Source organism: Mytilus californianus, unplaced genomic scaffold, assembly GCF_021869535.1.
Source record: "Mytilus californianus isolate M0D057914Y unplaced genomic scaffold, xbMytCali1.0.p SCAF_10, whole genome shotgun sequence".
Lineage (NCBI taxonomy): Eukaryota > Metazoa > Mollusca > Bivalvia > Mytilida > Mytilidae > Mytilus > Mytilus californianus.
This window is the reverse complement of record NW_026262582.1, coordinates 54,536,070-54,548,943: the sequence shown is the minus strand read 5'-3', so window position 1 is coordinate 54,548,943 and position 12,874 is coordinate 54,536,070. Positions and strand designations below refer to the sequence as shown.

The following is a 12,874-nucleotide window of genomic DNA, read 5'->3' as shown; positions in this document are numbered from 1 at the left end:
GTTTACACTGTTGCCAGATTGTAATCCCTATGTTTATGTCTCGCATTTTTTAGCAGACAAGACAATTAAGACTGTTTTCTGCAAGATTATATTTTAAATCTCTTTCATCTGATGAACCCATCTATAATTTTGTATTTTAAAGATATTGCTGAAATAGTTTTAATGTAGTCTAATTAAAATCCAATAATTATGAAAATAGTCCTTATTTTCAAAATCCATATTCTTAAACAATTTCTTAATCTATCAACTAGAGACAAAGAAATTTTCTGTTTTTCTTTTTGGTATAGAAAAAAAAAGTCTTGAAATAAAAGTGACCAAAGAGTTTTTTTATTTATAGAACACACCATACTTGATCAAAAATATTTACTTCCAGACCAATTCATCATTTTCATTTCAGTAGATTTACAATTGTTTTAATCCATTGTCTTGTTTTTCCTACTGCTAATGTCATTCACCTGTGTCCCCATATTATTTTCCTAATAATTTTGTGGTAAATGCTTCACTTGCCTAAATTATCAGTGTTTAATCCCACTAAGGATAACATCGACAGTATTTTTATGTCCAATTATCAACACAGAACTATGACAACCCTCTATAAAATATGTTATATATTTCAGTTCTATTTTATCCTTTCTGGATCTACAATAAATTTTGTAATCTTGAGGACATCATTCAAATTCTCTTTATTTACATCATACTTTAAACTGAAAGTTTAGAAATTAATTTGATCTGTTCACTCCAGACTTTTAATTTAGCATCTATAACAGGATGCAATATATGTAAACTACAAAGGGAAACAGGTGCTTGTTACTTTAAAGTATTAATAAAATTCTATATGTAATAACATTCCTTCAGTTAAATACACATTTCTTCAAGAAACCCATATTGAAGTTCATTTCAAAAGTTTTTTTTTTTCAAGAGATACTTGAAATTTCAATAAAAATTCAAAACATTTTTGCAGTTAATGTGCACTATTGTAAGGATATTTACTCTCTTTACACGTTACATGTTCTAGAGGATTATGTGAAAGATTGAAAATTTTGAAACACCTTTTTGAAATGGCTTTGATATCTGACTAACAACTTCAAATTTATTGATGGCAAAATCACAGCAACTAAACATATCTTGTATGGCTGTTTAAACACTCCTTCTTACACTGTTAAGCTTGCAGAATCTATTGATTAATCCAACAATCCCAAAACTAAACCTGAACTTTAATAGAATTTGACCTAAAAGTCAATGATCTTCATTCTAATTAAGCATTTTTTTTTTATTCTTACAGGTTATTTAGATTGAATCATATTGACATTATGTAAGTCCAGCCAGACCTTTGACCATAAAAAGTACAATGGTCAGATTTTGAAATACCCCTGTTAAATGAAGATTGATATTGAATCTGGCACAAAAATGTAACAAGAGTGCACACACTGAAATGTCTCGCCTGCTATACTGACCATCCTACATATAAAGTTTTACTACAACACATTAACATTTATGATCCAAGAAAATGAGATCAATGTCAGATAAACCAAGCCGGAAATACATGTACACCTTTAATACAATCATTCCATACACAGAATATAGATAACCTATTACTTATAGTATAAAAGAAACAGACCAAACCATGGAAATTCTATACTGACCAATGAACCATGAAAATGAAGTCAAGGTCAGATGAACCCTGTCAGACAGACATGTACACCTTAAAATCATTCCATGCATCAAATATAGTTGACCTATTGCTTTAAGTATCTAAGAAACAAAGATAACCAGGAAAACTGAACATTGACCAATCAACCATGAAAATGAGGTGAAGGTCAGATGATACCTGCCAGACAGACATATACACCTTACAATCATTCCATACACCAAATATAGTTGACCTATTGCTTAAAGTTTAAGAAAAACAGACCAAAACACAAAAACCTAACATTGAGCAATGAACCATGAAAATGAGGTCAAGGTCAAATAAAACCTGCCAGACTGACATGTACATCGTAAAATATTTCCATACACCAAATATTGTTGACCTACTGCATACAGTATTAGAAAAACAGACCAAAACACAAAAACTTAACATTGAGCAATGAACCGTGAAAATGAGGTCAAGGTCAAATGAAACCTGCCAGACTAACATGTACATCGTATAATATTTCCATACACCAAATATAGTTGACCTACTGCATACAGTATTAGAAAAACAGACCACAAACTTAACATTGAGCAATGAACCGTGAAAATGAGGTCAAGATCAAATAAAACCTGCCAGACTGACATGTACATCGTAAAATATTTCCATACACCAAATACAGTTGACCTATTGCATAAAGTATTAGAAAAACAGACCAAAAACACCAAAACTAAAATATGACCACTGAACCATGAAAATGAGGTCAAGGTCAGATGACCGCTGCCACTTGAACATGTACACCTTACAATCATTCCATACACCAACAAGAAATGATTGTAACAGGATGCTGTTACGAAGTCTCCCAAACGAAGCTCCCATAATTCGTAATTCCCAGGGTCGCCTGACATTGGGCCACATCCAGTGAAAATTGGTTTGGTCCAGTAAAGTTATATGCATTAGTGATGCCTGGGGACTAACCTTGTATATCATTCAAATCATCTTGGCATGACAAACCAGAATATATATGGTTTAGGGGTGGGGATCTCGACCATTTACAAGATACTAGAACATTGGGGGTGGGGAGGAACCCCTGGGGACTGGCCCTATACGTCATTCAAATGTTCATTACATGAGGAACAGGAATATATATGGTTTAGGGGTGGGGATCTCAACCATTTACAAGATATAAGAACATTGGGGGTGGGGGGAACCCCTGGGGACTGACCGTATACGTCATTCAAATGTTCGAGACATGACAAATAGGAATATATATGGTTTAGGGGTGGGGATCTCAACCATTTACAAGATATTAGAACTTTCTCAAATGGCAGGGGGTCGGGATGACCCCTGGGGACTAACCCTGTATTTCATTTGATGTGCTTTATCATGACAAACCAGAATATATATGGTTTAGGGGTGGGGATCTCAACCATTTAAAAGATATTAGAACTTTCTCAAATGGCAGGGGGGCGGGATGACCCCTGGGGACTAACCCTGTATATCATTCAAACCATCTTAGCATGACAAACCAGAATATATATGGTTTATGGGTGGGGATCTTGACCACTTAGAAGATATTAGAACTTTCTTTAATGGCAGGGGGTGGGGGTGACCCCTGGGGACTAACCCTGTATTTCATTTGATGTGCTTTATCATGACAAACTAGAATAAATATGGTTTAGGGGTGGGGATCTCAACCATTTACAAGATATTAGAACTTTCTCAAATGGCAGGGGGTCGGGATGACCCCTGGGGACTAACCCTGTATATCATTCAAACCATCTCAGCATGACAAACCAGAATATATATGGTTTAGGGGTGGGGATCTTGACCACTTACAAGGTATTAGAACTTTCTTAAATGGCTGTGGGTGGGATGACCCCTGGGGACTAACCCTGTATTTCATTTGATGTGCTTTATCATGACAAACCAGAATATATATGGTTTAGGGGTGGGGATCTCGACCATTTACAAGATATTTGAACTTTCTCAAATGGCAGGGGGTCGGGATGACCCCTGGGGACTAACCCTGTATATCATTCAAACCATCTTAGCATGACAAACCAGAATATATATGGTTTAGGGGTGGGGATCTTGACCACTTACAAGGTATTAGAACTTTCTTAAATGGCAGGGGGTGGGGGTGACCCCTGGGGACTAACCCTGTATTTCATTTCATGGGCTTTATCATTTAGAACATTTTCAATTAAAAAGATTGTGTCTATCACAAACGGTTTTCAATTTATAATCATTTGAAAATTTTTAAAAATAAAATCCCATAGGGTTCTATAGTAAAACCCTCTTTTCTTTTTGCCCCTCAAAGTACCCCTTTATAAACCCCATTGCACAAACAAAACCCTGATTGCACCACTAGACATGTTAGTCTAACATATTGTGAAACCCTAAGTTAATCTGACAAGCGGTTTTGGAGAACGGGTGCGGACAAGTTCAAATTTAAAAGCGGTGGAAGAAGAAGAAGAAGAAGAAGAAGAAGAAGAAGAAGAAGAAGAAGAAAGAAGAAGAAGAAGAAGAAGAATAATAATAATAAGAACTGAGCAAAAACAATAAGTCTTCCCAAACTTCGTTTGGGAGACTTAAATATAGTAGACCTATTGCTTATAGTATCTGAGATATGGACTTAACCACCAAAACTTAACCTTGTTCACTGATCCATGAAATGAGGTCGAGGTCAAGTGAAAACTGTCTGACGGGTATGAGGACCTTGCAAGGTACGCACATACCAAATATAGTTATCCTATTACTTATAATAAGATAGAATTTAACATTCCAAAAAATCTGAACTTTTTTTTCAAGTAGTCACTGAACCATGAAAATGAGGTCAAGGACATTGGACATGTGACTGACGGAAACTTCGTAACATGAGGCATCTATATACAAAGTATGAAGCATCCAGGTCTTCCACCTTCTAAAATATAAAGCTTTTAAGAAGCTAGCTAACGCCGCCGCCACCGTCGGATCACTATCGCAGGCTCGACAAAAATTTTGATATCTGACCTTGAAAATCAATCAGGCTTATCATCTCTTGGCCTGATAAGGCTATCCATATTTTGATACTTATACTTAAACCATATTGACCTTAAACCTTAGAAAGCAACATAGATTATTTTCTTTTCATGAAGATTATTGTTTGACATCAAGGCTTCAGATGATTAGATTCAACTTGCTAACTTCCTTTTCAATTGATGTAGGTGTCCATTGCGTTGCAATATGAGTAACATTGCATCAAGGTAAATCCAAAGTAATAGCTTTTTAAAAACACTTGTAACTGCAATGATAATAGCTTTTTGAAAAAGCTTGTAATTGCAATGGTAATAGCTTTTAGAAGAAGACATAACCATACAATTAATGCATTTAAATAGAGGATATCTGTTTCAATTATAGTTGGCACCCATTGAGTTGCTATTCAGTTAAAACGTATCATGGTAATTGTAAAATTTTAACAGTTTCTATAAAAAACTTGCCATGTCAAAGCTGATTATATACAAAACTGTTTTTGACATGCATTACAAAATAGGGAATACAAAGTTTGAGTCAATATCCGTATTTTGATGCCAGTACCAAAGTATTGGCTACTGGGCTGGTATCGACTTACAGTCCACCACCAGAGGTATCAACCCAGTGGTAGTAATAACATTAATGGTACCAATTTTTATGTCATTCAACAATTAATGTCTCTTCACTGATGCTTGAGGCTTTCAATAACCAGCACTTTTACTTTTTTTATTTCAGTATATTGGTATTTGCTGCTTTTCTACTAAGCATTCTTCATTTATGCGAGAAAAGAATGGTAGGAAGTAAGACTAATTATGGTCAAATGTCTTCCTATGGAACCTTAACAAGGGAAATAGCTTTTGTAAAGCAGGGCTCATATTCAAAACTCATTGACATATTTCTGTCCTAAATATGGATTTCGCTTGCCACTGGACAATAAACAGTCATTCATAGTCATCATCATCCCATTGCTTAACAAACTTAACTATTTTGTAAATGTCAAATATAGGAATATAATTGGTTTGCCAAACTCTTCTAATAATATACAACACAATTACTATCTGATTTATACAATAGTTAAAAATAACCCACAATATTCACTATGAAGAAAACACCACAGCAATTAATACTATAATAATATCAAATAAAGAACTAAGTGGACAGCATCGCCACAGCAATTCATTTAATTTCACAGTTTTCTGTTGTAAACAACAGTGTTCTCCCCAGGATTTTTTGATAGTGCTGTGGTAAGCGTGCAATATTAGATTGATTCACTGTTTTGCGACGTAATGTTACATTTACTTACAACTGCCATGTTGGTTATATTGTACAAAACAAAAAAAGACCTGCATTTTAATATACATATATTTATATGAATTATTACAAATGAAAATAAGTTACATTTTTATTATATTAAGCTTTTAATTAAAATGCCTAGATAATTTTAAAAATTTGATTTCATTACTATCCCTCTCAATCTTTTCTTATAAGAGAGATTATGTACAATATAGCACAGTAGGTATACTTTTTCCCTTACTCTAGTTGTTTAACTTAAACTAGTTTATATATTTTTCATTTACAGCTTCATAATTAACTGACACTAGTTTATTTTCCAATGGCCAAATTTGACTGTTTTCATTATCTTTTATTAATATTTACATCTTTCAAATTAAAAATTCACAACTAAAATCAGTATTTTATTTCATATCAAAGGAAAAAGTGGATTACCCTTTCTATAAGTAATCAAATGTTAATGCAGACATATTTAAGTAAAGAGGCTAACATACTTCAAAGATGCATCTAATAGAAACCTCATTTTTGTTTAATGATTTTTTTTTATTATTTAAGGTGGGTTAGAATGAAAAATTATATTTGCCAATTCAAACATAAATACCAACTTTAAAGGTTGTGTTTGATAACTTTATAAATGTTTGAATTATTGCCACCAAAATTATTTGACAAGATTTGACAATACTAGTTTTAGTACTTTTCCCGCCTAAATTGTCTCCCTTCTACAACTTCCATTTCCTGCTTACACTTTGACCAAATGGATGCTTTTATTTATCATTAAATGCCAAGCAGTCCCCTGTTAATATTGATTATAAAATATCATTTAATTGACATTTATTGATAATTGGATGGCATAACACAATAATTTATATTTATTTACGCGATTTTGTTTTGTTTTATCCTCTATTCGATTTTGAAAAAAACGATGCAAGCTAGGACAAGTAATCGTAAAATACGGGCTTATAATGAATCCCTGGACAACGGGAATACTTCCTGCAAGCCATGAAGGTTCACCAGTTTAGTTGTAACCACTAAACAGTAATGAAATACTCGAAAATGATTGAAATAATAAGACGAAGACCACGTTGTCAGAGAAAGGGTAAACCTTTCTTTAAATACTTTGGTAATGATTTATTGAGCACTATCCACCCATTTCATGAAGTTTATGCACCTTTTTATTCTTAAAGGTGAAAAAAACGGGGAAATGAATAGTTCTTTTTGACAGTCAGAGATCTGCCAATGACGCCATTTTGTTCTTTCATTGCACTGATCGCTCCCATATTTGACTTTGAAAGGTATCTCATCGATCTCAGACAAATCAACCAGTTGATCACGTAATCGAAATTGTACAGCTAAACACCGGAAATATGAAAATTGAAAAACGATAGCGCTGATATTTGATTGCATAGCGCTGCGGTCTGTCCAATAGAACAGCGCTAAAATGTGATAGCGCTGAATACCACAGCGCTAAAACGGCCTGGGGAGAACACTGAACAATATAATCACCATTACTCCATATCCTATATGAAATTTTCGTGTAAAAAGACATCTAAATACTATTTTTTTCATTTATTAGTCCCAAAGGGTATCATCAACTCAGAAGTCAGTGGATCTGTACTGATATGATTTCTAACAAAGTTTTCTTAAATATTCTGTTCATAAATTAATAAATTATTACGAAACTAAGGTTCCAACTTCCTCAGGCAAAGTTGACCTTAAATGAATTTGGTTATTTTTCAAGGTCCCTTTTGGTCAAATAGTTCTTCATGTGTTTAGGTCTTACATATACTTGACTTCCAAATTTTGGGGTTTGAGCATTCCTGATGAATATAAATCCAGAAAAACACTTCAAACGCACAAAATTAATTGCGTTATTTTCATTTTCCACCCAAACAAATTCTAAACCCACATTATCTGAGGTCCTAAATCTATACCAGTATTTTCACTAACGTCTAGCAACACGCTTCTGCTCACATTAAATAGATGCTAAAGTCAGACAAGCTTTTTGGATAGCTTATACTTGTGTGTATTATATTGGATGTTTGCTCCCGTACGAAATTATAAGGCGTATTACCCCTGGAAATCTGGCGTAAACCAGGCGTCAGTGGTAGTTACGTGTCCAGTTCCTGGAGTAATGGAGCAGGAAACATAAATTTGTAGCACTAACAGGCATAGAAAAAAGTGGTAAGCCTGGTGTAATTGAAATAAGCAAGTCATAAATTTTCCTATGGGCTTAACACTGTTGGAAGGGCGTAAATCATAATACCCATAATGCTTTGTTTAAAGGATCATGGTTAATTTTTTTCAAAATTTGGCTCTCTGGTATTAGCTTGCAAGAGTTGGACATATGGCAGCTTGAATTTGAAATTGGAATTATGGAATCAAATTGATGAATGAAAATTGTGAAATGAAAGGAAAGTAGTCTACATGGTAAATAATAATTATGTGAGTAACTAAGTTATTAAGTTTTTATTTTTTAACATTTATGAGTATCAACAGGTCTTTGTTTGCCTAATGCTAAATGGTCATTGGATGAATGGAAACAATTTTTGGACATTTACTACTAATGATCCCTTCCAAAACCTTTGAAAAAGGATAAACCTGAATACCTATAACATAAGTACTCTCAAATGTTGTTTGTTACAGAAAATACTGTGCATTAAATACAGAAATCAATGTTTCACTTTACTTGAAATAAAGCATGTTAAAAAGTCCTGGTGAGAAGGATTAAATTAACCATCAAAACTCTGATAGCTAAATGTTCTTAATAGTTAATTATCCCTTTGAAAATCATACAATAATGATCATGATTGAAAAGTAGAGATCCAACCAGGCTGAAATAACCAGATATTGAAAGTTAGGTTCAAAAGACATTGACTAATTGAAAAAGTTTGTTTTACTAGGGATAGTTTCTGCTATACAATTGCTATAGTGGATATAAAATATTTCTTATCTGAATTTTAATATGAATCCAAGCAATACACCATATCCATAGAAATTTGTTGTAGGGTTTCATGCATCCATTAGAAATCTTGGTTCTAATCTTTACCATGTTTACTAGCCAAAGCATTTACCACCAAAATGTGAACTTACATGTTTGACACATATCTGGACCTTCTCCCCAACATTGTTTGGTTTCTGTCTTCTCATTATAACAAGCTGGATGACATTCACCACCTGTAATGTAATGTTTTACCTATTAATTTTATCTATTGTAATTTACTACCATAATTAACAAATTATAACAGTCATTTCAACTGCATTCTACAATTTCCACTATATGCTTGATATGCAAATTTCTATGATTAAAAAATTACCATAGACAATGAAGTTAAGACTTTTCAAATAATTTACATTTACTGATGGACACAAATTGTTTGAAATTTCAGTTGCTTTGGTGCATCCATTCATGGCACTGAGTAGCAGTATCATGGAAATAATCATTATATTGACGAAAAATCTGTTAAAGTAGAAGAGAATGATGTTCAAAGTGTAAGCTGGTAAGATATACGAGGTGTATTGACAATACTATTGTACAGAACGTACTAATGGATGTGTGTCCTATTATTCCTGTATTGTATATTGGGACAGGGACTATTTAAGTCAAAAACTTTCAAACTTGATTTCAAAGTAAGATAGTCTTTTCTTGTAAACCAACTTGCTGTTTTTCTTTAAAACCTTTAACGTTAACGGCCTTTCCCATCTGGCCAAAATACTTCTTTTATTTTTAATTTAGATGATATAAAACAATGTAGAAAACAATAAAGAAGTCATTTTCTGAGGTTTTTCAAGATTTTCATATAAAGAAACAAGAAAAAAGTGAACTTACATTCTCATCGACAAATCCCCAATATAAAAGCTAAATCTTAACTAGGTGGACTGACACATGTCTCCCCTTCATCTATAGCATGTATAGAAACAATCAGGATAAGAGAAGGCACAACATACTTAACTTAACTGTTTTGGTACATTTAACAATTTATAATATGAGGGGTTGTGACATAACAATCCACCCCTCCTGTACAAATTCTTAAAGTTGTAGAGGTATTTAAACAATTTATGATGAGAGGGACCTCAAGGAACAAAACCTATATTCCCCCAGAAAGGCCTTATCATGACAATTCTGAATATATGGGCGTTTTTCAATAAAAGTGTGAATTTCAGACCTAAAAAAAATGGAAAGTCAACTTGTCTAAAATTTTATTTCAAGAGTTATTTTGAATACCTCTATTATAGACCTGTTTGTAAATAAAAAGTGCAATCTTAAATACTCTTTAAAATGATATTATTTTCATAATTTATGTACTGTTTCTTAACGCACATCTCATTGCATTTTAATGTCTCCTATAGACATTCCAGTTTGTTTTACTTTATATACAAGAACGCTCTCATTTTTTTCTGAATTGGAGAACCATTTTTTATCGATAAAGATTAGACAGTACTTCACATATGAAGGTACAACTCATGTTACATAGTGGACATTTTGATGAGTTTCGTAGTTGACAAAACCGTTTCGTAGTGGACAAAAAGTTTCATAGTTGACATCAACCCTATTCTATGTTGATAAAATCACACAGAAAATTACATGAAACTAACCCTTGTTATTTGTTTTGCACGAATATAATTGAAAAAAGAGTAAAAAAACGACTGCATGGTAGTGGTAGTGTCCACTACGAAATGTTTTTCTCCCATACTTGTTTCGTAGGTGACTGTTTCGTAGTGGACATATTCACATGTTTTATTTTTTCCCCACAATCCCTATATTGCAATAGTAACAAGAATAATTTTATTCATCAAAGCACGTACTAAGCTGTACACTGATATTTTTCATAATTTTAAAACCAGATACTGAAGGAGATTTGACCCGTTTCGTAGTGGACATAAACAGAAATACGGTATCACTCTGGTCCATTTGATGTGCTCAACTTTTTTTGCCAACAATTTAACTGCCGTTTTAAAAACATCTTCTTTTGTAAGACCCTAATGTTTATATCTCTTTCAAACATTGATTTTATAAAACTGTTTATTAGCAAAATTTAATAACTTCGTTTCGTAGTGGACATTTTGTCAGGAATGTCAGGAACACACCTTCTAAAATTAAAAATCCTTTGTCTAAAGCTGTTTATTAAAATATGTTGGCTCTAAACATACTTTTGAATAATTAAAGAACTTATATTAAGTAAAAATAATATTTATTTCTACCTTTTTTTACAATATTATAGAGTATGAAGGTTGAACAGGAGGTCTAGGGACATGCCATTTTGGTTATTTTGAACCATTCAGGAATCAATATCTTATTAATCCCTCTAAAAATAGTATGTTTCTTTGCTTAAAAATGTTAAATCTTATTCAATGTACTGACTGAACAAAAAATTACTTGTTAAGATCAAACACATTTTTTTAAAAGTGGCTGGGACAAGAAATCACATTTTTATTGAAAAACGGCCATATATGGTTAAGGGATCTGAAGAGTTTTTGATTTAGTTAAGCAATTTACAATACAATGAAAAGGGCAAAACCTATGGTGTACTGGAAAGGGTTTTGTCATGACAATTAAGAATATATGGTTAAGGGGTGACGACTATGAGAATTTTTAAAGATATTTAAGATTTTAATGATTTATTATGGTATGGACAGCAAATGACCCCAGGGGCATTGAAAAGAACTTGCAATGGCAAGAAATAAAATATTTGGTTTTGGAAATGACAGATACAAAGTCAAAATTTATATGACCTTGAATGTAAAAAAAAAAACTGTCAGAGGAAAAAAGAAATTGCACCAGGCAGAAAAATTACCCAAAAATCAATTATTTTGACCCTGAGATCAAAGATCAAGACTATATAAAGGTCATTATGATGTCTTATGGTACTACACCTTCATGCCAAATATAATGTCAAAATATTAAAAGTTTTGGCCCTGATAAGCTTGTATCAGAACATCAAGAAGAAGAAAAAAATTGACTAAACATAGTGTATAAACCAATATAACTGTTGTAAAATCGTTGGAAATATCTTCATATTGTTTAAATTATGAACTAAAATCATTGATCAACTTGAGTTAGAAGAAAATCTTTTGTAGACTGGGAACTTTTAGACCAACTATATTGGTCTGAACCCACAAAGCAAATCTCCAATCCTGTCAATTACACAGTATAAACTGATTAAAAGCATCATTATGTAGATAACATGGGATATTTAAAACAGAGGTCTGTTACAATGATGACGGTTATCCAGAGCCTTGGGGCGAATGTTGGCATCACTGTCATTTGCAAATTGTAAGAAAGGCAGTGAAATATTAGCAAGGTATTTATAAAATTACAATGAAAAAAAAACAGGCTAAGTATTTGTTAAAAGTATAAACATATTATTTGTTAGGATTATATTTGGCATTGTATTTCTTGTGTAAAATTTTAATAATCCTTTCTCCTGGCAAATATATAAAGTCATAGTTAAGCAGATAAATAAACGGAAGTTTGAACTTTTGCACTGTTATTCAAAATAATGCTTTATTTTTCAGAAAGTAGGATACCAGATTTTTAGGCCAGATAATTTAGGTAGATTTTCTCTTGAATATACCATTTCTAAACAACTGAAACCGACACTTGACCCTTCCTATAGCCATCATAAAATAAAGTTTGATGTAGCTCCTTCATTAAGGTAAATCATAAGGTAAATTAGACCTACCGATTCTTAATTCATGGTCATACCACTTTGGGCTATGAGTAATTTCTTTGCATGCAGTTTTTGTATCAAGGAAGCAGCAAAACATATGATATGAAAATTATTTCAACACATTTTTTGTTGTTATGAATATGACCTCTCAGATTGGAAGAAATTAGATAGGCAAAGGCCAACACTAATTCAAAGATATATTTGGAAATAATCAAATATAATTTTTGCTTGTAAAATTACAATGTTTCTTATTTTTTTTACAGTTCTTTTC

At 32.6% G+C, this 12,874-nt stretch overlaps 1 protein-coding gene across 3 annotated transcripts in view; it reads right to left on the bottom strand.

Annotated features, from left to right (window-relative positions):
* The window catches only part of LOC127718868 (epidermal growth factor receptor-like), a 213,534-nt gene that overhangs the window by 97,963 nt on the left and 102,697 nt on the right, over window positions 1–12,874 (bottom strand). For all 3 annotated transcript variants that reach the window (XM_052224917.1, XM_052224918.1, XM_052224919.1), the window contains exon 4: window positions 9,026–9,109. In XM_052224917.1, the coding sequence (XP_052080877.1) occupies window positions 9,026–9,109 (84 nt within the window). The remainder of the gene's footprint in view (window positions 1–9,025; window positions 9,110–12,874) is intronic.